The 26,795-nt window shown below is 44.4% G+C and overlaps 1 protein-coding gene across 1 annotated transcript in view; it reads left to right on the forward strand.

Moving 5' to 3' along the window:
* Positions 1-26,795, forward strand: part of LOC105470181 (uncharacterized) — a 318,425-nt gene that overhangs the window by 82,362 nt on the left and 209,268 nt on the right. Inside the window, exon 13 of the mRNA XM_071101026.1 lies at positions 20,934-21,001. Within this exon, the coding sequence (XP_070957127.1) occupies positions 20,934-21,001 (68 nt within the window). The remainder of the gene's footprint in view (positions 1-20,933; positions 21,002-26,795) is intronic.

A 26,795-nucleotide genomic window follows, 5' to 3' on the forward strand; every position in this document is an offset into this window, starting at 1 on the left:
AACAACAACGAAATGTGGTTAATGTCCTACACAATTCATTTACTTCATTGGAATGTTAGAGCCCCTCATGTTTATTTGTGTTTCTAATTTAGAGTTTAAATTTATTTATAAAAAGTTAAGGGAGAGGCCTCTTTCCCTGATGTTCACTCTGGCATCCTTTAGCATTTTTGTTTTTTTATCTGATAATTGTAGGTTATTAGCATGCGTATCGAGTTTGCCCTCAGGTGGTGGGAGTTCAAAGAAAAAGACCCACTATTTGCACAAAACTATTCTTGCTGGTTTGGAATAGGCTGCCATGCTTTTTTTAAATGTTATTGCAGCACGTATCTTCTTTACAAAATTCAGATAAAATGTGCTTATGTTCTGCTATTATGTTTGATCGAATCCTAATCACAGTGAGCTCTTCATTAGCTCAATATGTGGTTTGCCCTCAAGTGCGCACTGTTTCTTACTTTGTAATATGCCCCTGTGAATACTGACATTTAGAGTTGTTTAAAGGCCGAGAACTGGAAACAGCTTTCCCCCTATTTTCTGTGTATTGGGGATGGGAGTGGTAACATTTTGGGGAGCTTTTTAAATCTCACAGAAGAGGAAAGTGGCCTGCTCTGGCAGGTGTGTGCAGGATAGAGTGTGTTTCATTTGTTCTGGTGCCAGGAATGAGCGCGGTTCTATGGTAGTTCCCTTAGGATTTGTACGTGCTCTGGGCTCATGAAGATATCGCAGCATGAGCTGCAGCGGTTGGACTCTTTCTCAATGACCTAAAAGGGATTATTTCTGAGGAATGAAAGGCTCCCATCATTGACTGTGGATGCGGAAAATCTCTTCTAGCTTAGAGCCTTCACATCCACAATACATTTTAACGTCAGAGTTCATGTTACCTGTTTTAATCACATGACGACATGGCTCAGTGCACAAAAGGGCACTGCCTGGCATTCTTCTTAATGTATATAGTAAAGATCATCAGAAATCCTTTCAGAGTTTAAATGTCCCTGGAACAGGCATACAGGCTCTAGTCAAGAATGAATTCGAGTGAAGGAAAGCTGTGTGACACCTGGCATTCCTCTGTGTTCACGGAGCTTCTTTGAGGCTAGAAGATTGATTTTACCATCTAGACCTCTCTGGCTAATACCTATTCTTCAACCACATTGATTAATCTGACACAGGAATTTGCTTCTTTTCTTTGAATGAAAAACACTTTTATAATAATAATGACCATTATTATAAACCAATATATGTGAGAGTATTAGTTGAAACAAAAAGGAGTTTTAGTAGACAGTATTATACTACATTTGAAAATCAAGGGGAAGTTTATGCAACTTAAAATGTTTACAAGCTGCAATGCAGTCTACTGTTTGTGAAGGTGAAAGTATTATGAGGAAAAGTGTCTATAGAATCACAGAGTTATGTTTCCTCACAAAGTTCTTTACGAAGAGTGAAATATGTTTTTATACCTCTCGGTTTCAGTTAGAGGCATAATTTGTGCCATATTTATGTTAATGTGTCTATACATGATGAATGAATTTTTTCAGTCATATATTGCCTAAATCATAAGTTTATGATGCTTGGGAAAGAATCAACAGCTACAACTTCATGAAGTTCTAATGTCTGTGTTCCAAAATACATCACTTTATTAGGATGTAGGGAGAGATGTATGTGCGCTCCCTGGGGTGGGCATTTCTAGTTACTAGACCATCTCCATTTTTAGCATTTGGCATCCTCATGATACTTTTATACATATGACATTAACAGGAGAGCAATAATATGATTTTACAGATGGAATAACAGATTTGCCTATATTCACTGAAAGGGTGCAAATATTCAATGAAAGGGTGGCCTGTTCTGTCTGTCCCTCCAGTGCACCTGGTGACCTGTTCCATCTGTCCCTCCAGAGTGCTTGCCGCCCCGCAGGCTCCTCCAGGCTGAGTTCATGGCCCTGCTCTCTAGTGGCCAGAGCTGGCTTCACCTAAACTCCAGGGACTTTCCAGGAAAAGTGTCCCTTGGAAAGGGTGTGGCCTTTACACTGCTCCCAACAGCACCCTAGAAATGGCTTGGCCTTTTCCCTCCCCTGAGCTCCATAGAGAACACAGCCAGCAGAGGACATATTCCCCGTCATCCAGAAATGAGTTTGATTCTCAGCCGAGGGACAGCAGGACTGGTAGAGACTGTCAGTCCACACAGCTGCCTGCGCCGTGCCCCCATGTTTGTTGAGGGGTTGAAGGGATGGTGGGGGCTGGTTGTCCGCAGGCTGGGCATGACAGGGAGGCTCACTGGAGGTGGTGCACGTTTGAGGGGCAATGTCAGGGGAGAGCTTCCTCTTGTTGGGCCACAAGACTCCACAAGGACAGCACGGTGACTGATTCCCAAAGCTAGAGGTGAGGCGGTAGCCACGTGTAGGTGTACATATATATGTGTGTGTGTGTGTTTATATGTATATGTATATATTTATAGATATGTATAGAACAGGGCAGGGCATACCACAGAGTATTTATAGATATTTATAGAACAGGGCAGGGCGTACCACCGAGTATTTACAGATATTTATAGAACAGGGCAGGGCGTACCACAGAGTATTTGTATATATTTATAGAACAGGGCAGGGCATACCACAGAGTATTTATGGATATTTATAGAACAGGGCAGGGCATACCACAGAGTATTTATGGATATTTATAGAACAGGGCAGGGCATACCACAGAGTATTTATAGGTATGTATAGAACAGGGCAGGGCGTACCACAGAGTATTTATAGATATTTATAGAACAGGGCAGGGCATACCACCGAGTATTTACAGATATTTATAGAACAGGGCAGGGCGTACCACAGAGTATTTGTATATATTTATAGAACAGGGCAGGGCATACCACAGAGTATTTATGGATATTTATAGAACAGGGCAGGGCATACCACAGAGTATTTATAGGTATGTATAGAACAGGGCAGGGCATACCACAGAGTATTTATAGATATTTATAGAACAGGGCAGGGCGTACCACAGAGTATTTGTAGATATTTATAGAACAGGGCAGGGCATACCACAGAGTATTTATAGGTATGTATAGAAAAGGGCAGGGCATACCACAGAGTATTTATAGCTATTTATAGAACAGGGCAGGGCATACCACAGAGTATTTATGGATATTTATAGAACAGGGCAGGGCATACCACAGAGTATTTATGGATATTTATAGAACAGGGCAGGGCATACCACAGAGTATTTATGGATATTTATAGAACAGGGCAGGGCATACCACAGAGTATTTATGGATATTTATAGAACAGGGCAGGGCATACCACAGAGTATTTATAGATACTTATAGAACAGGGCAGGGCATACCACAGAGTATTTATGGATATTTATAGAACAGGGCAGGGCGTACCACAGAGTATATATGGATATTTATAGAACAGGGCAGGGCGTACCACAGAGTATTTATGGATATTTATAGAACAGGGCAGGGCGTACCACAGAGTATTTATGGGTATTTATAGAACAGGGCAGGGCGTACCACAGAGTATTTACGGGTATTTATAGAACAGGGCAGGGCGTACCACAGAGTATTTATGGGTATTTATAGAAAAGGGCAGGGCATACCACAGAGTATTTATGGATATTTATAGAACAGGGCCGGGCATACCACAGAGGGGCACAAGTTTTCAGGAACGGTCACACCTGGATGTGTCAGCTCAGCACTACAACAGACTAAGTCACAGATGAAGGGGGCTGGCTTTGGGGTTGGGGAGCCACTGTCAAGTCACAGGACACTCGCCCAGGCAGGCTTGGAAAGGGAAGCCTCCGAGAAGAGGTGGATCTGTTTAGAGGTCGAAGTGGGCCTGGGGCTCTCAGGTCCGGATGAACTTCCTGACCCCATCAGCTGGCAGTTGGAGAGAAGCAGAGAGAAAACAGGAGAGAGAAAAGTGAGCAGAGAGCTGGTGAGGCAAGCACAGAGCACGGGCGTGCTGCGGCAGCTGTGGGAGGGCCGCGGAGGGGAGCGTGCAGGTGCAGGTGTGGCAAGGTTCCTGGAAAAGAGGGGCTGGAAGGAAAAGGGGAGGAAGATGGAGGAGCCGGAGCTTCACAGGTAGTGCCTGGGGACTGCGGCGGCCCTCCCCAGCCCACACACACTGGCCTGACCCACAGTACCCAGGAGGTGGGCCTCAGTTCAGACCAATGCCCAGCCCCCTCGGGGTTCCCTGTTCTCTGGTCACCCTCTCTTCCAACCCACTGGCCCAGGGCCACTTCTCACCTTGGGGAGCCCCACCCAACAGCCACCAGGCCTGATAGAGAAGGAACACTGCTTGACCCAGGATGGTGAAACTAAAAGGGATGGATGGCTGGAGTGAGTGCCAGAGGCCTCTCTGGGTGGTCAGAAACACCCAGACCCTGGGTAAGACAGGGAGGGCATATGCCACTAGCCATAGACTTATAAGTCTAAGAGGGGAGCATTAGCTGCTTGAGGGGGGCTACAGGTCCCATAGGTGAGGCTGGGTCCTTCCTGCTGGGAAATCAGAAGAGGGAGAGTCCGTGGCAGGGGAGGCTGGTGGGCTCACTAGGTGGAGCTCAGCTGGGCAGGCGGGCACTGTGATCCCCTTGGCTGAATAGCACAGGCAACCCCTAGGAGCAACAGGCCAAGGTGCAGGAGCCCGCTGGCTGGCGGGAGTGCTTCAGCGGGGGCCAGAGACCCTGCCTTCAGTCACACGCTAGCAGCTATGATGGTACCTGGAGGGAGGGAAGGGGGCTGTGTGTTCCTGCCTGGCCTGTGAGGTGTGTTGTGGGATCACCATGTGTATGGGACTCTCAATATTTTATCCTAGATCGCCACTGGATTGCCAATAGATAGAGGAGGTGGGACCCTGACTATCACCACTGCTCTGCAGTGGATTCGGCTCTCGGCACTCCCAGGCTGGGAGCTGGATACCCTGCCCTGGCAGCATGGCTCAGACTGCATGACAGGTACATTGTGCCCAGGATGACGTTCCTGGGCCTCTGGCCACCTCAGAGTCCAGCCCCACACACAATGCCCTCCAAGTTCCCGGCCCCTACACCATAAACCACGAGCTCTCTGCCCTCTGTGACAGCTTCAGAGAGCACCCACGTCTGCCACCTTGGGTATGGAGCCTTTTCCAAGAGCTCACAGGCTCATCCATGGAGTCTGGGGGGCTTTGGGGCTGTGGGGGCCAGCCCTGGTACCTGCGTCCGGCTGGGACACTCTGCACCTGCAGCCAGGAGTCATCCATGGACCCCCATGGGCATGCTGATGGTGTTCGTGTTGATGTCACCGATGATGCTGGGTGCCTCCCTCAGCACGTGGTGTGTGCACAGCATCTCGTTGCACCACTGTGCCTGCTGTGCCACCTTGTCCATCAGCATGTTCTTGTCCCCACGTGAGTACAGGTTGGACAGCAGCTGTGAGAAGATGAACTCCTTGGTCTAAGTGTTGGCAAAGAGGGAAGGAGGTTGGGACCTGATGCCTGTGCCAACCTGGCCACCCCGCCTGGCCCTGCTGGGACTGTGTGCTGGACTTGGAGCCCCAAGTATTGCTGCCATATTATATCAGGGACTTGAGCGTCTGTGAATTTTGGTATCTCTTGGGTCCTGGAACCAATATCCTGAGGTTACTAAGGGACGACTGTATTCAATTTCTTCTTCGGTTATTAGTCTATTCTGTAATATATTTTTGTTGTTGTTTTGTCTTTTAGTTTTTGCCTCTTCAAGTCAATGTCAGAAACATAGTTGGTCTAGACTACCCATTAGCTCAAAGTTACCAGTAAGCAGACTACCACTGCAATCTAAGCAACCGATTTTTTTTCTCCATCAGATTGGCAAAAATTAAGATATGCATCTATTGATGTTACAGCTGTAGGGAGTTTTCCTGAGCATGTTAGTTATGACAGCCCTTTTTGCTAGGTACCTAGACGATTCATCAAAATGAAATAAAATACCCATGCACTTGAAGAAGTTATCTGGTTATTTCTTTATCTGGGTGCTGGTTATGTGAGGTCTACAGTTGATGAAAGCTTATTAAGCTTTATATTTCTAATAGGTACAATTTTCTGTATGTGTAGTACAGTTCAATAGTTTCAAAAATGTCTTTTGCCACAGTCCGCAGCTGTGTATAATGCTATTCGCTTAACAGTGGAAAACATGGCAATGATCTGAATCTCCCTGGCTCCTGGGATCCTACCAAACAAACAACTTCCACTGTCAGATAAACGGGCGGTTGGCGCTGGTTTTTTTCCAGGGAAGGATTCTGGGAGAAGGAGGAGGGGACGCCAGCACTTCGTCCCGGGCACTTCCGGTGGGCTACCGTCTGCTCTCAGCCTCACTCCTAGCAGCCCCCTCTCTCCCAGAGGACGTTAGTCCCAGTCACGTGATAATCGACTCAGCTGACCTGGGGCGCCACCAGGAAAAGAAATTCCCGGGCCCTGGCTTCCTGGCGCGATGATGAGGCACCAGGGGTGAAGCGAGGCATGGGATGCTGGAGCGGGAATGAGGGGGCGCCAGCGGCTCCGGAAAAGGGTGGAGGTTGTCTGCACTGGCCTCTCCGCAAACATAGTGTGTGCGGGCGTGAGGGCTGTGGGTCTGGTAGAGAAAAGTCCGCCGCCATCCCGCTCCTGAGACGGGGTGCGGGGGTAGGGGACGGGAAAGACAGAGCGGGCCAGCTCAGAGTCCCCGTGCCTTAGTGCCCTGGCGGAAGGAAGGGCCCCTGCCTCCCAAGGCAGGAAGTGGGGCTCGTCTGGAGCTAGGAGTCCTTTCAGGTCCCAGCCCCAAGAGGACCTCCCAAGGACAGCCTCTTCGCCAGCCCTGCTGTGGGGCTTGTACAAGAACGTGCTTAGAATCAGCCCCCTTCGCACCCCACACAAGGCGCAGTTAGGTCTCTGCCCCTGGAACCTTAACTATGACTGCCAATTGAAGCCTCCGATTTCCCCTTCCCTGGAAGCTCAAGTCCTCCCAGTGCCTAGCACACTTCATGGTATAGACTAGGCGCTTAGAAGGTACGGATGGATGTTCGGAAGCCCTTCCTCTCCTTCCAGACCCAGAAAGTAGTAGTTTTGGGCTTGAGACTTATGCATCCATCCATCCATCCATCCGTATGTTCTAAGCGCCTAGTCTATACCATGAAGTGTGCTAGGAACTGGGAGGACTTGAGCTGCGATGGAAAGGGAAATCGGAGGCTTGAATCGGCAGTCACAGTAAAGGTTCCAGGGGCAGGCCGGGCGCGGTGGCTCAAGCCTGTAATCCCAGCACTTTGGGAGGCCGAGACGGGCGGATCACGAGGTCAGGAGATCGAGACCATCCTGGCTAACATGGTGAAACCCCGTCTCTACTAAAAAATACAAAAAAAAACTAGCAGGGCGAGGTGGCCGGCGCCTGTAGTCCCAGCTACTCGGGAGGCTGAGGCAGGAGAATGGCGTAAACCCGGGAGGCGGAGCTTGCAGTGAGCTGAGATCCGGCCACTGCACTCCAGCCTGGGAGACAGAGCGAAACTCCGCCTCAAAAAAAAAAAGGTTCCAGGGGCAGAGACCTAACTGCGCCTAGTGTGTAGTGCTAAGAGGGTTTCCTGAGGATGCCATCAACCTTAAAGGCGGATGGTAGGAGCTGGCTGGCTGAAGTACAGTTTGTGTACCAGGGGTTGGGAGGCAAGGGTGGGAGGTGTGTGTCTTCAGACAGGAAACTGCATGTGCAGAGAATTCAGGTGAGAGAGAGCATGGCTCCCCAGGAGTGAATGCATTTCCCATAGCTGGGAGAGTATCATCTGGAGGTTAGAGAAAGATGAGGCTGGACAAGTAAAGACCAAATCTTCCTGGCTTTTGGATTACCACAGTCAAGTTAATGAACACATCCACCGGCCCCCAAAATTTCCTTATGTGAGGGGCTATTTTAAGAAGTATGGTCAAGAAGGGTCAGCCTGCCAGGGTGCAATGGCTCACGCCTGTAATCCTAGCACTTTGGGAGGCTGAGGTGTGCAGATGACCTGAGGTCAGGAGGTTGAGATCAGCATGGCCAAAGTGGTGAAATCATGTCTCTATTCCAAAAAAAAAAAAAAAAAAAAAAAAAAGCCAGGCGTGATGGCACATGCCTGTAGTCCCAGCTACTTGGGAGGCTGAGGCAGGAGAATTGCTTGCACCTGGGAGGCAGAAGTTGCAGTGAGTCAAGATTTCACCATTGCACTCCAGCCTGGGCAATAGAGCGAGACTCTGTCTTTAAACAAAACAAAAATACCAGGGGCGGGGGCGGACTGGTCTTATAAAGTGTCACTTGAGCAGAGAGTGGAATGAAATAAAGGATAACAAGACATGTAGAGAGTGCAGCAGGCATGGAGGAGGGAGCAAGGCCGGTGTCCCTGAGCAGCAGCAGGGAAGCCGGAGTGGCTGGACTTGTGTGGGTATGGGGAAGAGGGGAGAGAGGTCACTCGTCTCTGTGAGGCCCGGGACTTTGTTTTGTCCCCTGCTGTACCCCAGCACTTAGAGTGGGAGCTAGCACAGAGAAGGCACTCAATTGATGTTTGCTGAGCAGAGGAATGCCTGGAGTAGACCTCAGAGCAGGGTTTGGTGGCAGGGTGGGTCAGGAGTGAGTTCACTCAACAGCCTGGTGATAGGGGAGAACAAGAGGATAGAGGGTATCCACCTATGATGGGGACCAGGGTCCCTGCTGGGCAGCAGTGTGGGAGACACACGGATCCCGGCCACACCTCAGCCCTCCCTCCAGCCTGATTACCTGCCTCCCTCCCTTGCAGAGGTTCCGGTTCTGTGGTGATCTGGACCGTCGTGACTGGGTCCTGGCTGAGATCAGCACGCTGGCCAAGATGGTTGAGTGCACAGGGTCTAGTCTGGGTGGAGGAGGGGCGCTGGGCTGGGGATTGTGGGTGTAGAGGATGGTGAGGTTTCTCTAAGGTTAGGGCCTCAGTGCTCTCAGCCTGTGCTACCATGCTTTGTGACCGTGATCAGTGGCTGGCCTCCTCTGAGCCAGTCCCCAGGAAGGAGGGGTGAGGTTCGCCAGCCTGGCTGATGTAAGGACTTCCCTTCCAGTCCTCTGTGAAGTTGCGGCTGCTCTGCAGCCAGGTACTAAAGAGCTGCTGGGACGGGGGATTGATGTGAGTACAAGACCCAGCACCCCATTGTCCCATGACCTTATGACCCCCAGTGCCCTGAAACTCTGCACTAGGCCCAGGGAGATGGGTAACCCAGTCTGTCAACCTCTCTGGGCACCTCCCATACTTCTTTCCAGCCTGTCTGTTCCTTATCGCAGGACCCAGGCTGTGGATGAGGGGCTGGTGAACAGGGGCATGGCACCCTCTTAAGGTCACCTTTCCCCATGGTATGAAAACATCCTGAAGCTCAAGGCTGATGCCAAGTTTGGTGAGTACCCCGCTGAGTCCACAGGCCCCAGGCAACTTTGGGACCTCGACCTGGTGCCTGGTACAGAGGGGCCCCACCACCCCTCCCAGCAGCATCCTTAACCTGCCTTCCCTAGTGGAGAATCAGGAGGGAAAGAAAGACATTGACAGTCCCACCTTCCTGTTCTCTGCCAGCTCCTGGTGTAGCAGTAGCAGTGCCTGTGGCTTCAGGGGGCCTGGGGCTTTGAGCTGAAGTTAAGAGGGCAACAGGGAGGTGGCTGGGCCCACAGTGACACCCCCTGTCCCACCCATGGGTCCTTTAGAGTACGGCAATGTGAAGGCCACAGTGGCAGTGCTGAGTTTCATCCTCTCCAGTGCGGCCAAACACAGTGTCGATGGTGGATGGTTGTCCAGTGAACTGCAGCAGCTGGGGCTGCCCAAAAGTATGGGTTGTGGGTGGGCAGCTGGGCAGCCTGTGGGCCAAGGGCTGCTAGAGAGGGGGCCAGGCCCTGTGACCCTGTGGTGTTCCCTTCCCTGTCTGGGCCAGGAACCCAAGCCCAGCTCCCACCTGCTACCTCCAGAGCTACTCCGTTCTACCCCCAGAGCACGTGGCCAGCCTGTGCCACTCTTATGAGGAGAAGCAGAGCCCCTTGCAGAAGCACTTGGGGTCTGCAACCTACGCAGTAAGTATGAGGCCAGCCAGTGTCCACACTAATTCTAGAAGGTGCACACAGCATGCGGAGTACATGGAGAGTCCAGGGAGACGACTTAACCACGGTCACATGCCGAGCAGCCGCAGAGCTAGGACCTGGCCCTGGGTCTCCTGACTCCACGGGCTGTGTGATGTGTACATACAGGATCAGACCTTGCCCTTTCCTCCTAGCTGACCCTTTCGTAGTCCCCCATGCCCCATGTGTGAGCACCCAGCTCACTCTCGTTTCTCCCTCTCCAGAGTGTGGTCCCTGGCAGCACAAGTGGGAGAAGGGACAGCAGAGACTGTAGAACCCTCAGCTGCATCTAAGTCCTCTGTGTGGTCTAGCGGTGTGTGCTTGGGGAGGCTTTTGACCAACATTTTCCCCTCTGTAAATGAGACTGATACCTGTGACATGGAGGGCGGGAGGCTGGTGTGAGTGCCAAGCACTTGGAGCAGAGCCCTGAGTGAGCATGGATGTGGGAGCAGGGGTGTTCCTCAACTTTATACATCTTGGGGGTGGGAGTAGGGCTCCCTGCATGGGTTGACAAGGCATTGCTTTTCCCCACCCCACCTCTGTCCCAGCCCTGCAAGTCCAGTCCTTGGGGGTCTAGGAGGGAAGAAGCGCCTGGCTGTGTGACCTTGGGCTGGTGCCTGGCCCTCTCTGGTTCTGAGTTTCTGGGAAAGTCAGTACCCAAGGAACGCCCTCCAGTTTAGCACCTTGACAAGAAGGGTGGGGACACTGGGATCAGGCCCACCCCTTTGTTCCCAAACCCCTTGGCCCCAGCTGGAGGATGACGATGTTTTATTGTCCTAAAAGTTAAAATGTACTGCTGCTAGTAATAGTACTAGTTTTCTAATTATAGTGATTTTACCCAAACTGTTGTTTGGTTTGTTTATATCCTCTAAAAAGGATGAAGAGTTCTTTATTTCAGCCAAGAGCTTGAATTGGCTTTTCACTAAACTATCAGTTTTGGTGGCACACCGAAGTGAATTTCTCTCCTTTGACAAGTCCTTGCAGGGAGTGGTGCTATAATCCCAAATTAAAAAATAATCTCTCCATATATTCAAATCCTACTAGCCTATTTTATCTTTTTTTTTTTTTTTTTTTTGAGACGGAGTCTTGCTCTGTCACCCAGGCTGGAGTGCAGTGGCCGGATCTCAGCTCACTGCAAGCTCCTCCTCTCGGGTTCACGCCATTCTCCTGCCTCAGCCTCCCGAGTAGCTGGGACTACAGGCACCCGCCACTTCGCCCGGCTAGTTTTTTGTATTTTTTAGTAGAGACGGGGTTTCACCGTATTAGCCAGGATGGTCTCGATCTCCTGACCTCATGATCCGCCCGTCTCGGCCTCCCAAAGTGCTGGGATTACAGGCTTGAGCCACCGCACCCGGCCGCCTATTTTATCTTAAGTGGACCAAGACACTTAACCTCTGTAACCTCATCTGTAAAATGTAAATCATACCTAACTTGAATAAAATATTGATGTGAGGATTAAATGAAACGTATCTAAAGTCTCTAGCATTGTGCTTGGCACTAAGTAATTTCAAATCTGTGTTCTCCTGTTCAGCATTCCCTTTTACTTTCATTGTTCTTTTTTTTTTTTTTTTTTTGAGACGGAGTCTCTGTCTTCCAGGCTGGAGTGTAGTGGTACGATCTTGGCTAACTGCAACCTCGGCATCCTGGGTTCAAGGAATTCTCCTGTCTCAGCCTCCCGAGTAGCTGGGACTACAGGCATACGCCACCATACCTGGCTAATTTTTGTATTTTTAGGTGAGATGAGGTTTCACCATATTGGTCAGGCTGGTCTCAAACTCCTGACTTTAGGTGATCCACCCGCCTTGGCCTCCCAAAGTGCTGGGATTACAGATGTGAGCCACTGTGCTTGGCCTCCCCACCCCCCTCCCTTTTTTTTTTTTTTTTTGAGACTGAGTCTTGCTCTGTTGCCCAGGTTGGCATGTAGTGGCCTGATCTCAGCTCACTGCAACCTCCGCTTCCCAGGGTCAGGTGATTCTCATGCCTCAGCATCCCAAGTGGCTGGGACCACAGGCGTGGGTCCCCACTCCCGGCTAATGTTTGTATTTTTAGTAGAGACAAGGTTTCATCATGTTGGTCAGCCTTCAGGTGATCACCTGCCTCAGCCTCCCAAAGTGCTGGGATTACAGGCATGAGCTACCACGCCTGGCCCACATTGTTCTTTTTAAAAGAACTTCACTACAGGTGTTCCAATGCAGGCTAGATTACTTTTATAGTTGAATACTTTATGTTTTAAGTTTCATACAAGAAAATTTACACTGGAGCATACAGTTCTCTGAGTTTTGATAAATGCCTCAAGTTGTATAAGCACCACGATAGTTAACTTACAGAACAGTTTTCCCTCACCATCACCCCTCAGATTTCTTTCTACCCCATTGTTTAGTCAGACCCTCCCCCACCCTTAATATTTGGCAGCTCTGGATTTGTACCCTATCCTTATTTCTATTTATTTTCACTCATTCATTTAAGACAGGGTCTTCCTCTTTCGCCCAGGCTGAAATGCAGTGACGCGATCATAGGTCACTACAGCCTTGCGCTCCTGGGCTCAAGGGATCCTATTCACCTCAGTCTCTAGAGTAGCTGGGACTATAGGCATGTGTGTCATCATGCCTGGATCATTTTTTTAAAAATTTTAGTAGAGGTCTTGCTTTGTTGCCCAGGCTAGTCTGAAACTCTTCAGCTCAAGCAGTCCTCCTGCCTTGGCCTCCCAAAGTGTTGGGATTACAGGTGTGACACCAATCCCCCACCCCAGCCCCCCCCCCTTTTTTTTTTTAAGAGAGATGGGGCCTCACTATGTTGTCCAGGCTGGAGCGCAGTGACTATTCACAGATGGGATCCTCGCACACTACATCTTTGAACTCCTTAGCTCAAGTGATCCTCCTGCCTCAGCCTCCTGAGTAGATGGGACTATAGGCACCTCCCACCTCTTCTGGCCTGAGCCCTGTAATTTTGCCTTTTCCACTGTGTCATTTAAATGGAATCGTAAATCCATTTTTAAAATGGGCTTTTATTTTCTTATTGTTAGGTTTTTAGATTTTTAAAAAATTATTCTAGGTACAGATTTTTCATCAGAAATGTAATTTGCAGGTATCTTCTAGTCTGTGGGATATCTTGCATTCTCTTAACAGTATCTTTTACTTTTGATGGATTTCAGTGTATCCGTTTTCTCTTAGGGATTGTGCTTTTGATGTATGTATGAACTATTTGTGTAACTCAAGGTCACAAACATTTTCTCTGTTCTTTTTTTTTTTTTTTTTTGAGAAGGAGTCTCGCTTAGTTGCCCAGGCTGGAGTGCAGTGGCGCCATCTCGGCTCACTGCAAGCTCCGCCTCCCGGGTTCACGCCATTCTCCTGCCTCAGCCTCCCGAGTAGCTGGGACTACAGGCGCCCGCCGCCACGCCCGGCTAATTTTTTTGCATTTTTTGCATCTTTTAGTAGAGACAGGGTTTCACCGTGTTAACCACGATGGTCTCGATCTCCTGACCTCGTGATCCGCCCGCCTCGGCCTCCCAAAGTGCGGGGATTACAGGCATGAGCCACCGCGCCTGGCCATTTTCTCTGTTTTATAGTCTGATTTACATTTGGGTGTGATCCATTATTAATTTTGTATTAAATGTGAGCTGAAGTACATTTTAAAAGTATGTACATCTTAATTATTCAAGTACTACCCAGCACTTTGGGAGGCCAAGGGGGACAGATCACGAGGTCAGGAGATCAAGACCATCCTGGCTAACATGGTGAAACCCCATCTCTACTAGAAAAAATACAAAAAATTAGCCGGACGTGATGGCGGGCGCCTGTGGTCCCAGCTACTCCAGAGGCTGAGGCAGGAGAATGGCGTGAACCCGGGAGGCGGAGCTTACAGTGAGCCGAAATTGCGTCCCTACACTCCAGCGTGGGCGACAGAGTGAGACTCCGTCTCAAAAAAAAAAAAAAAGAAAAGAAAAAAAAAAAATTAGCCGAGCGTGGTAGTTCCAACTACTAGGGAAGCTGAGGCAGCAGAATGATGTGAACCCGGGAGGCAGAGCTTGCTGTGAACGGAGATCGCGCCACTGCACTCCAACCTGGCTGACAGAGTGAGACTCTGACTCAGAAAAAAAAAAAAAAAAAAAAAAAAAGACCTTTTCTCTGTTGAATTGTTTTATCACTTTTGTAAAAGATCAGTTTTGCTCTCTATATGGGTCTATTTCTGGTCTCCATTCCATTCTTTTGATCTGTGTATCTTTTTGCCAATGCTGTAACCTCATAGTTATGTTTTGAAATCAGGTGTTGTGTTTTACAATTTTTCAAAATTTTCAAATTTGGCCATCCTAGTTTCCTTGGTATTCCATATAAAATTTAGAATCACTTTGATATTTATCAAAAAATATTTGGAGTTTGATTGGCATTGAGTAGAATCTATAGGTCAGTTTGGGAAGAATTAACATTTTAACTATGTTGTTTTCCAATCGGATGGCATCTCTCTCCATTATTTAGGTCTTATTAAAATTTCTTTCATCAGTATTTTGCAGTTTTCAGTGTACACGTTCTTCACATACTAAATTTATACCTACATATTTGAGGTTTTGGTGCTATTGTAAGTGGCACTTTGAATTTTTTTGATCTTCAGTTATTCATTGCTAGTATGTAAAAATATAGCTGATCTTTTCTTTCTTTCTTTTCTTTTTTTTTTTTTTTTGAGATGGAGTTTCGCTCCTGTTGCCCAGGCTGGAGTGCAGTGGCGCCACCTCGGCTCACTGTAACCTCTGCCTCCCGGGTTCAAGTGATTCTCCTGCCTCAGCCTCCCGAGTAGCTGGGATTACAGGCGTCCACCACCATGCCCAGCTAATTATTTGTATTTTTAGAAGAAATGCAGTTTCATCATGTTGGCCAGGCTGGTCTTGAACTCCTGAGCTCAGGTGATCCACACACCTTGTCCTCTCAAAGTGCTAGGATTATAGGCATGAACCACCATGCCCGGCCCAGCTAATCTTTTTATATTGGCCCTGGACTTTGCTAAACTCATTTCTTCTAGGAATTTTTTGTACATTAATGGGATTTTCTGCATAGCCACATACATAGTCATCTGACTAGAAACAGCTTTTTTCCTTTCCAATTTCTTTTATTTCTTCTTCTTGCCATATTGTATTTGTAAGACTCCAGTACAGAGTTGACTAAGAGTGACTCGGCACCTGGCCTAGAAGTGCCTCTTCTATTCCTAGTTTGCTGAGAGATTTTTATGGTAGTGGATGTTGAATTTTGTCAAATGCTTTATATCCTGTCCTATGACTTTTCTTCATTAGGCTTTTAGTATGGTAATTAAACTGAAGTTTGAATGTTTAAAATTATCCCTGCAATCCTGGGATGAACCCCACTTGGTTGCAGTGTAATTATCCTTTTTATGTATTGCTGGATTGCATTTCCTAATATTTTGCTGAGGATTTTTACATCTTTTTTCATAGAGTAATTTTCTTGAAATGTCTCTTTTGGATTTTGATATCAGTGTGAGCTTATAGGAATTGGGAAGTGGTCCCTCTTTTGGTTTTTGAAAGAGTTGTGTAGAATTTGTTTTTTCTGCCTTGAATGATTAGTGGTATTTACCAGTGATACCATTTTTGATCCATGAGTTTTCTTTGTTAAAGAGAGTTAATTACATACTCAGTTTGCTTAATCAGTAATAGGAGCATTTGTGTTACCTGTTTCTTGTTTAGTGAGGTTTAGTAGTTTGTGTCTTTGAGAAGTTGGCCTGTTTTATTGAATTGATGAATTTAATGGGCAAAGAGTTTGTAGTATTTGCTTATTGTCCTAGGTAGAGTTTTCTTAGTTTCATTGATCTTTAGTACTAGCTTTTGGTTTTGTTTCTCGTAGTGGTTTTTTTTTTTTTTTTTTTTTCATTGACTTGTCTTTATTCCCCTTCTTCTGCTTGATTTGTGTTTTTCTTTTTCTTCCTGAAGTGTTTGAGATCTTTCTGATTTTCTTATATAAGCATTTAATGTCATAAATTTTCTTGTAAACACTGCTATGTCCTACAACTTTGATATGTTGTATTTTCATTTTTGTCTAGTTCGACATATTTTCTAATTTTCTTTGAGATTTCCTCTTTCAAGCCTGGATTTAACAAAAGATGGTTTAATTTGGAAGTAGGCTGTCTACATAGTATTCAGTGGATTACTGAGAGAGGAGTGTTGAAATCTCTTAAGTATAATTGTGGAATCATCTATTTGATTTCTATCAGTTTTTTCTTTATTTTGAAGGTATTACTGCTAATTTTCCTTGTTCTGGAGTTTGCTTTGCCTGATAGAAATATAGCCACTGTAGCCTTCATGTGATTAGTGTTTGCATGATACATCTTTTCCCGTCTTTTTACTTTTAATCTGTATATATCAATCCTTACATTGAAAACTGAGCTGTTATGGACAGCATATAGTTTTGCCCTTTTTTGAAAAAAAATCTGAGTGGTTGCCCTGGCTTCGAAATGGTTTGTTTTGAACATTTACACTTGATGTAATTATTTACATGGTTAGATTTAGGCCTTTTAAAATTACTTTTCTCTTTGTTCCTCCTTTTTCTGCCTTTTGGATTATTTGAAATTTTCAAAATATTCTACTTACCCCCATATCATTTCCCTTCCACCCAAAGAATTTCTTACAGCTTTTCTTTTAGAGCAGGTTTCAATCTCTCTCTCTCTCTTTCTCTCTCTCTCTGTCTCTCTCGTCTCTGTGTCTCTCTGTCTGTCTGTCTCTAAGACAGAGTCTTGCCTTGTTGCTCAGGCTGGAGTGCAGTGATGTGATCACAGCTCATTGCAGCCTCAACCTCCCAGGTTCAAATGATCCCCCCGCCTCAGCCTCCTCAGCTAGTGGGACTACAGGCGTATGCCACCACACCTAGCTAATCTTTTGTAGTTTTTGTAGAGACGGGGTCTTACCATGTTGCTCAGGCTGGTCTCAAACTCCTGAGCTCAAGTGATCCTCCTGCCTCAGTGTCCCAAAGCACTGAAATTAGAGGCGTGAGCCACTGCACCTAACCTGTTTTTTGCTTTTTTGTCTGATAATGTCTTTGTCTTCATTTGTGAACTATACTTTTAGTGAATATGGAATTCTAGCTTGATACCTTTTGATATCCTATAGGCCCTGAGAGATTGTACATTTTTAAAAAAATATTTCTTCTCTCTTTTGTTAAGATTGGATAATTTCTGTTGCCATGTCTTCAAGTTCACTGACTCTTCTGTCATCTTCTTTCTGATAGTGAGCCAGTCCAGTGAGTGAGTTCTAAAATTTCCATTTTTTAAAAAAATAGTCAACTCTTTCTTTTTTGAGAATTTCAGACCGGGCTCTGTGGCTTATGCCTATAATCCCAGCACTCTGGGAGGCCAAGGTGGAAGGATCATTTGAGTCTAGGAGTTTGAGACCAGCTTGGGCAACATAGCAAAACCCTGTCTCTACTAAAATACAAAATACTAGCTGGGCATGGTGGCGCTTGCCTGTAGTTCACCTACTCAGGAGGCTGAGTTGGTAGAATCACCTGAACCAAGAGGTTGAGGCTGCAGTGAGCTGAGATTGCACCAGTGCACTCCAGCCTGGACAACAAAGCAAGACCTTGTCTCAGAAAAAAAAAAAAGGAGAATTTTGTCAAGGCACAATGGCTCATGCTTGTAATTCCAGCACTTTGGGAGGCCAAGGTGGGTGGATCATTTGAGGTCAGGAGTTTGAGACTAGTAGAGGGGGTTTCACCCTCTACTAAAAAGAAAAACAAATTAGCTGGGCGTGGTGGTATGCACCTGTAATCCCAGCCACTTGGGAGGCTGAGGCAGGAGAATTGCTTGAACCGGGGAGGCGGAGGGTGCAGTGAACCTAGATCGCACCACTGCCTTCCAGCCTGAATGACAGAACAAGACTCCATCAAAAAAACAACAGAAAAGATAATTTCATATTTGTTTTAAGGTGTTCATTTTTTACCTAATGGATCATGGTTTTAATAACTGCTGGTCTGTAATCCCAGCACTTTGGGAGGCCGAGGCGGGCAGATCACCTGAGGTCAGGAGTTCGAGACCAGCCTGACCAACATGGAGAAACCCTATCTCTACTAAAAATACAAAAAATTTAGCCGGGAATGGTGGCACATGCCTGTAATTCCAGCTACTTGGGAGGCTGAGGCAGGAGAACTGCTTGAATCCGAGAGGCGGAGGTTGTGGGAGCCAAGATTGTGCCATTGCACTCCAGCCTGGTCAACAAGAGCAATAAAAAATAAAGATAAAATAACTGCTTTAAAAGTCTCTGATAATTATGATATGTGGGTCATCTAAATAGAAGTCAGCATCTCTTGATTACCTTCTGCTTTAAGAATTGGTCAGTTTTTTGGTTTTGTATTTGCTGTGTTTAGTATTTAGATTCTATCCCAGACATTTTGAATATTGTGAGATTCTGAGTCCTGTTGAAATGCTGTAGAGAAAGTTGAAGATTTGTTTGTTTTAGTAGACAAATCAACGTAGTTAGTTTATACCTGCAAGTTCTTTCTTTTCTTATATAGGCAGTGGTTCCATTATCTGTTCAGTTTTCAAAGTCTTTGCCATGTTGTTTGCATTTGCCCCTCCCATTCCCACTTTGGTTGATCTAGCATTTGAGCAGTGATTTATATCCTAGTTCTATTGTGAAAGCCTACCTTACACTTCTTTGGATCTGTTCTGCGTATATATAGATAGCTTGCAGCTGGGCCCACAGACTTAGGGATCTACTTTTCTGTCTCTTACCATCAGTGATTTCACCCATATTCTTCAGCTCCCAGGGGCCTTCTTTATTCCCCTAGCCGGAAGCATGGAATTACAGTTTGAGTCTCCTACGTGTCATGCCTCACATGGCAGTGAGCACATTTAGGGAGCCTTTGCCCTAACCGTATTAAATAAAAGTATGGTGGTAGAAACTAGGAATCTGTTTTAATAAAACTTACCATATTTACTTTTGATAAACCAATAACAGGTTTGGCACTAGCAACATCAAGTTATACTGCCTCCCCTCTCTTTTTTCCCTTTTTGCAAGTTGAGGCTCTTAACAATTCCTGAAATATTTTACCCCAAACACCCTATCCAGTGGTAGAAAATATAGTGTGCTGGATGCCACAAAGTTGTAGTCATGCAATTTTAGTTAATGACAGGAGACTTAAGTCTCTCGATTGATGGATTATTGCTCTTATTTTACATATAGCTAAATCTTAATTAGTGACTTTATTTCAGTTGTAGGCAAATCCTCTTGTTAAAACTTACTGAACTTGGTTCTTTAAAAAAAAAAGTTTTAGATCACATTTCTAAGAAAGCTGGAGATGACAGTGTCTCTGTATTCTCTACAAATATATGTATAACTTAGGATCAGTTAAAATATTTCTTTTCACATCTTAACTTATAGATGGGTGGCGTCTATCTGCAGTGGTCTGTTAAAGACAGATTCTTAGGGGAGTGTGAGTCCAAAGAAGTAAGGAGTACCTAGATAGATTAGCAAAATGTACTAAGATGAGTAAGTGAGTATCCGTATCTTTGGCTTTTGGAGGGGAGTATGCATGTGAGTAAATTTTTCTGTAACAAATGGTACTGTTGAAAACAATTGACATACATTTCTTTCATGGCACTATTTTTATACGAGTTTACTTTAAATCTGTAGCTAACTATGGCCCGCCTGTGGTGAAGTAAAGTGTTTTTAGTCCACAGAGATCTTTCTTGGAAGGTTATTTGATGTAGTAAAATTATATATGAGACACAAATAAGCAGATCCATGTTTGGGTTCCACTTCTGCTATTGTAACTAGCTCTCATATCTTTGAGTCAGGCCTTGCTGATTTCTTAGGCCCCATTGCATTTTGAGTTAAAATTTGTACACAAATAGTAAGCTCACTAGTTTTACGGTAAATGGAGATATCTGTGACAGCATTGAATGATAAGGCAGTAAACTTTGGTTTTGTTTTATTTCATAGTGGTAACTTTTCCTTCTTGAAATAGCAGCCTAAAAGTTTACCTTGTAAACTACTATGTGGTACAGTATTTTTTAATTTTGCTTAAATATCTGTGAAGAATCCTTCTTTTTTTTTTTTTTTTTGAGACAGAGTCTCGCTCTGTGGCTCAGGCTGGAGTGCAGTGGCCGGATCTCGGCTCACCGCAAGCTCCGCCTCTCGGGTTTACGCCATTCTCCTGCCTCAGCCTCCCGAGCAGCTGGGACTACAGGCGCCCGCCACCTCGCCCGGTTAGTTTTTTGTATTTTTTAGTAGAGACGGGGTTTCACCCGGTTAGCCAGGATGGTCTCGAACTCCTGACCTCGTGATCCGCCTGTCTCGGCCTCCCAAAGTGCTGGGATTACAGGCTTGAGCCACCGTGCCCGGCCCATAACTTAAAAGTGATTTGAACGCATTTGAAACTATTCAGTGCATAAGGTATTAAATGATTTTTTTTTTTAAGAGACTGGGTCTAACTATGTTGCCCGGGCTGGACTTGAACTCTGGGGCCTGAGATCCTCCTGCCTCAGCCTCCCAAGTGGCTAGGACTATAGGCACATGCGATCGTGTCTGAGTGTTGGAAATTTTCTTTTAAAAATTGTCTTGATTACATTTAGTGTGCTGATGTGGCGGTGTGTTGAAATTATTTTTTTTGCGATTAAGACAGCGCCTAACTTACTTTCTGTGTAATTTCTTTTTGGCTTATTTTGAATCCTAAAGAAACGTGACATAGTAGTGTGGCAGACTATGTTTAAATAGTCTTGATCTTATCATTAAAATATATTTTCTTAGAGGAATAAAGAAATACCCTAGGGATGGAAATTTGGGTAGAGTATTATGGAAATTTAACTTCAACCTAGGAGTTCACTAAATGTCAATGAAGTGTTATTACCTTAAAATGACTTTCTTTTCCCCTCCTTCTTTAGAATCCAGCAACTATCACAAGAATACTCCTTAGCCACTTCAATTGGGATCAAGAGAAGCTAATGGAAAGGTAAGGAACTATATCGTCGCCTTTGTGCTTAGAAATAACACAGAAAGCCTGTTGAACCGAATTGATAAGAATCAAGTAAGGGAATTGATTAATGTATGCAACTAGTGACTGCTTTAATTTCTTGTATTCCCCTTTTGTAAAGTTTGCAGTAAATTTAATGTTAGGGAATCCAGGCTTAATATTTCTTTTTATTTGGGAGTATGTGTGTTTGGGGGTGGTGCTTCAGTATCTTCTACATATATCTTCTTGGGTACCAAGAACTAAAAGCAGGTAGAGAAAAAAAGCACCTGATAACATTCTTGGAGTATATGAATAAGATCCTCCTTTAATTACTTAAAAAGATTTCTTGCTCAGCCGGGCGTGGTAGCTCACGCCTGTAATCCCAGCACTTTGGGAGTCTGAGGTGGGCAGATAATGAGGTCAAGAGATTGAGACCACCCTGGCCAACATGCTGAAACCCGTCTCTACTAAAAATACAAAAATTAGCTGGGTGTGGTGGTGTGTGCCTGTAGTTCCAGCTACTCAGGAGGCTGAGGCAGGAGAATCACTTGAACCTGGGAGGCAGAGGTTGTAGTGAGCAGAGATCGTGCTATTATACTCCAGCTTGACAACAGAGCGAGACTCCATCTCAAAGAAACCAAAAACAAAAACAAAAAAACTATGTCAGGCACATTAGTAACATTTATTCAGTAGAAGCAAAATTGAAAAGTTGCTTAGGCTTTTCTGGCCACCAGATCAGGTGCTTGGACTAGTTCTCTGGTTTTGGGGCAGGATTCTGTTCCATTGGGTTTTAAAAAATACTTTCTTTCTGAAAATCTTTATAGTTCTAAAAGAGAAGAAATTAGTGGGACTGGAGAATGACTGTATTAATGTCATTCTTAACCTTGTTCTGCTCTTTAGATTGGAAATTTGGGACACTTGTTAATGGTGGTAGGTTGACAACTTATATTTATTTCATTATCAATTCTAAATTTAATAAAATATTGAAACTAGTTGTTGGGAACTGAGAATCCATATATTATATAAATAAATGGAAAGTATTTCTCATTTGATTTTAAAATTCAGAGAATACTTCATAAAACATATTAAATAATACCCCATTTCATACACCTTGCATCTATTAAATTACATTGTAAATAATAAAATCTATTGTTAATATTCAATTACAATTTCATAATTTAATAGTAACAATAATAACTATCAATTTTTGAGCCCTCTATCAAGCATTTTATTTTATCCTCCTGATAGCTTTATGAGGCTAGAAACTATTATCCCCATTTAATGTGGAAACTAAGGTTGGAAGCTTCAATTTTTTATCTAAGTTTTGTACACAAGGTGTTAGCACTCAAACACAGGTTTGTTGGACTTCAAAACTTATGTCTTAAACACATGCTATAGGCCGGGCGTGGTGGCTCACGCTTGTAATCCAAGCACTTTGGGAGGCCGAGGCGGGTGGATCACAAGTTCAAGAGATTGAGACCATCGTGGCAACATGGTGAAACCCTGTGTCTACTAAAAATACAAAAATTACCTGGGCATGGTGGTGCGTTCCTGTAGTCCCAGCTACTTGGGAGGCTGAGGCAGGAGAATTGCCTGAACCCGGGAGGCAGAGGTTACAGTGAGCCGAAATCGCACCACTGCATTCCAGCCTGGCAACAGAGCGAGACTCCATCTCAAAACAAAACAAACACATACTGTATAAAGCTTTCCCACGGTTCATGAAGGATAATGTGTTCAACTAGTTTGATGTTTCTTTTTATGCATTCTGACCAGATTTTTGTTTGTTTGTTTTCTTTTGGATTTTTTTGAGATGGAATTTTGCTCTTGTTGCCTAGGCTGAAGTGCAATGCCATGACCTCGGCTCACCACGACCTCTACCTCCTGGGTTTAAGTGATTCTCCTGCCTCAGCCTCCCAAGTGGCTGGGATTACAGGCGCCCTCCACCACGCCTGGCTAATTTTTGTATTTTTATTAGAAATGGAGTTTCTCCATGTTGGTAAGGCTGGTCTCGAACTCCCAACCTCAGGTGATCTGCCCCCCTTAGCCTCCCAAAGTGCTGGGATTACAGGTGTGAGCCACTGCGCCCAGCCCTGACCATATTTTTTGACGTCAGTGGTGTTTCTTAATTTTGGTAATATTTACTTTCAGGTTTTTTTATTTTATGACACCTCTATTAGGAGAAAGAGTTTTTATCGTTTACTTCTGAAACGCTAATGAATTAACACTGATTTACCCAAGTTTCTCTCATGTTAATGTATCTCCAAGACGTTCTGAATTTTGTCTTATAACATTGCTGAAAATATTTTTCCATTCAATATTGTACTGAATATTTATGTACTATTGTACTTAATGTACTAAATTTTGTACTTAATATGGGAAGTGTAGCTTCTGCTCAGTTTTTCTGGGAACCTTAAACTGCTCTAAAAAAAAATAGGTGGTAAGTGTGAATTTAAAATTAAAAGGAGGTTTCTGGGAAACTTCTGAGTATGTGAATGTTTCAGTTTCTCCTTGTAGTTTCTGTAGATAAGCTATTGGTACCTAAAAGATTTAATTCAGTCTTTAAACAGTGTCTTTAAAATCAAAATGCAATATCTTTTTGTCTCATTTAATGATTTTCACATCATATTTTGTGCTGTCTGCTATTAGCACTGCTACACTTTTTTTTTTCTTTTTTTAATACATTTGACAGATGTATCTTTTCCATTTTTTAAATATTCAACCTTTCTGGGTTATTTGGTTTTAGGAGTATCTTTTGTAAGTACTATGTAGGTGATGTTTAAAAGAATCTGAATGAAAAAACTATTATCTTTTAATATCCCAGATTAACATATTCATGTTTTATAATTAATGTTTAGATTAAATTACTGTCATTTTAAGTTGTGCTTTATATTATGTTTTCTGCTCGCTTATTCTGTTGGCTTCATCAGATTTTCCTTTTTCTCGAATAATTTCAAAGTTATATATGTATTCTATTTCAGTTTCTCTAGTCACTTTTACAATTTGTATGTGCATACTGAAAACTATATAAAAGTTTATAATAATATATACTTGAAGTTTTAATCCATCCTCTGCATAAGACAAAAAGTGCAGCATCAATTTTTTCTTTGTCCTTTCCTTTTCCTTATCACTTTGATAAGTTGATGTTTGATTTTTTTTTTTCTTTTCTTTTCTTTTTGAGACAGGGTCTCACTTTGTCACCCAGGCTGGAGTGCAGCGGTGACATCACGACTCACTACAGCCTTGACCTCCTGGGTTCAAGCAATCTTTCCATTTCAGCAACCCCAGTAGCTGGGACCACAGACACGCACCACCATACCTAGCTAGTTTTTGTATTTTTTGTAGAGATAAGGTTTCACCATGTTTCCCAGGCTGGTCTCAAACTCCTGGACCCAAGCAATCCTTTCACTTTGACCTCCCAAAATGCTGGACTTACAGACATGAGCCACTGTGCCCAGTCGATATTTGAATTTTTTATTCGATTGTAAGCGTTTTTACTATCTATGTATATAATACCCCTCCTCCCCTTTTCTGGCTAACTGGCTTTTTGCATACCACTAGTTTTTTTGTAAATACTCTGTTTTTCCTCTAGAATATATCCTGTAATATAAATTGTTTCATATGTGACAAACTTTGAGTCCTATAAGAGAAACTCTTAATATACTGAAACTTACTGTAATATTTCTGGATGTGAGTTTTAAAAACATAAACAGTTGGGCCCTTTAAGTCGGACAATTCATATTTTTGGTTTTGGAAATTCTTAGCTGTTACTTGTTCAGCATATCTTTTCTCCATTCTCTTGATGCTTTCTGGAATTCCTGGATCCGTGTTGAAACTTCTGGATCTCTTTCCATGTCTTCTAACTTTTTTTTTTTTCAAGATGGAGTCTTGCCTCTGTCAGCCAGGCTGGAGTGTGTGCAAGTGGTGCCATCTCGGCTCACTGCAACCTCTGCCTTGTGAGTTCAAGGGATCCTCCTGCCTTAGCCTCCTGAGTAGCTGGGATTATAGGCAGCCGCCACCACGCCCGGTTAATGTTTGTATGTTTAGTAGTGAGGGGGTTTTACCATGTTGGCCAGGCTGGTCTCAAACTCCTGACCTCAGGTCATCTGCCCCTCTCCACCTCCCAAAGTGCTGGGGTTATAGGCGTGTGTCACTGCACCCAGCATGTCTTCTAACTTCCTAAAAAATAACTTCTGTATTGAGATAGCAGTACATACCTATTAGAATGGCCAGAATCAAAATACTGACTACCAAATGTGGACTAGGATGTGGAGCAGTAGGAACTCTCATTCGTTTCTCGTGGGAATGCAAAATGGTACAGCCACAAAATGGAAGACAGTGTGGCAGATTCTTACAAGACAAGATGTACTCTTACTATGTAACTCAGCAATCAACACTTCTTTATAGTTACCCTAATGAGTTGAAGACTGTCCACACAAAAACCTGCACATGGATGTTCATAGCAGCTTTATTCGTAATTGCCAAAACTTGGAAGCAGCCAAGTTGTCTTTCAGTAGATGAAAGGATTTGAAAACGGTGGTACATCCAGAAGTGTGGTATTATTCCGTGCGAACGAAATGAGCTATCAAACCATGAAAAACCATGGAGGGACTTTAAATGCGTATTATTAAATGAAATAAGCCAATCTGCAATGACTGTATACTGTATGATTCCACCTATGTGACACTCTGGAAAAGGCAAAACTATGAAGACAATGAAAAGATCAGTGGTGTGTGGCAATTCCTCAAGGATCTAGAACTAGAAATACCATTTGACCCAGCCATCCCATTACTGGGGATATACCCAAAGGATCGTAAGTCATACTGCTATAAAGACACATGCACACGTATGTTTATTGCGGCACTATTGACAATAGCAAAGACTTGGAATCAACCCAGATGTCCATCAGTGACAGACTGGATTAAGAAAATGTGGCACATATACACCATGGAATACTGTGCAGCCATAAAAAAGGATGAGTTCGTGTCCTTTGTAGGGACACGGATGCAGCTGGAAGCCATCTTTCTCGGCAAACTATCACAAGAACAGAAAACCAAATACCGCATGTTCTCACTCATAGGTGGGAATTGAACAGTGAGATCCCTTGGACATAGGAAGGGGAACATCACACACCGGGGCCTATTATAGGGAGGTGGTAGCAGGGAGGGATAGCATTAGGAGATATACCTAATGTAAATGACGAGTTAATTGGTGCAGCACACCAACATGCCACATGTATACATATGTAACAAACCTGCATGTTGTGCACATGTACCCTAGAACTTAAAGTATTAAAAAAAAAAAAAAAAAATCAGTGATTGCCAGGGGTTGCCAGGGGTTAGTGAAGAGGGAGGGATGAATAGTCAACAGCACAGTTTTTTTTTTTTTTGGGGGGGGGTGGGGGGGTGGCTAAACTGTTTTGTATGATACTGTAATAGTAGATACATATCATTATGCAATTGTCCTGACCCATAGAATGTACAACATCAAATATGAACCCTCATGTAAACTACAGACTTCGGGTGACAATAGTGTGTCAATGTAGGTTCATCGAATATACCACTCTGTGTGGGGTGTTGATAGGGAGGCTATGTGTGTGTGTTGGGGCAGGGTTTTATGGAAGCTGTAGCTTCTGTGCATGTTTGCTGTGAACCTTAAACTGCTCTAAAAAAAAATAAAGTTGTTCTTTTTTTCTTTTAAAGGGGAAATAAACCATTGGCAAATGTGTTGGGGGAGGGGGAGAAGACACAATATTGAGAATAATAAGGCATAATTAGAGGTAGGAAAAATACTGTGT

This window comes from Macaca nemestrina, chromosome 7, assembly GCF_043159975.1.
Source record: "Macaca nemestrina isolate mMacNem1 chromosome 7, mMacNem.hap1, whole genome shotgun sequence".
NCBI classification, from domain to species: Eukaryota; Metazoa; Chordata; class Mammalia; order Primates; family Cercopithecidae; genus Macaca; species Macaca nemestrina.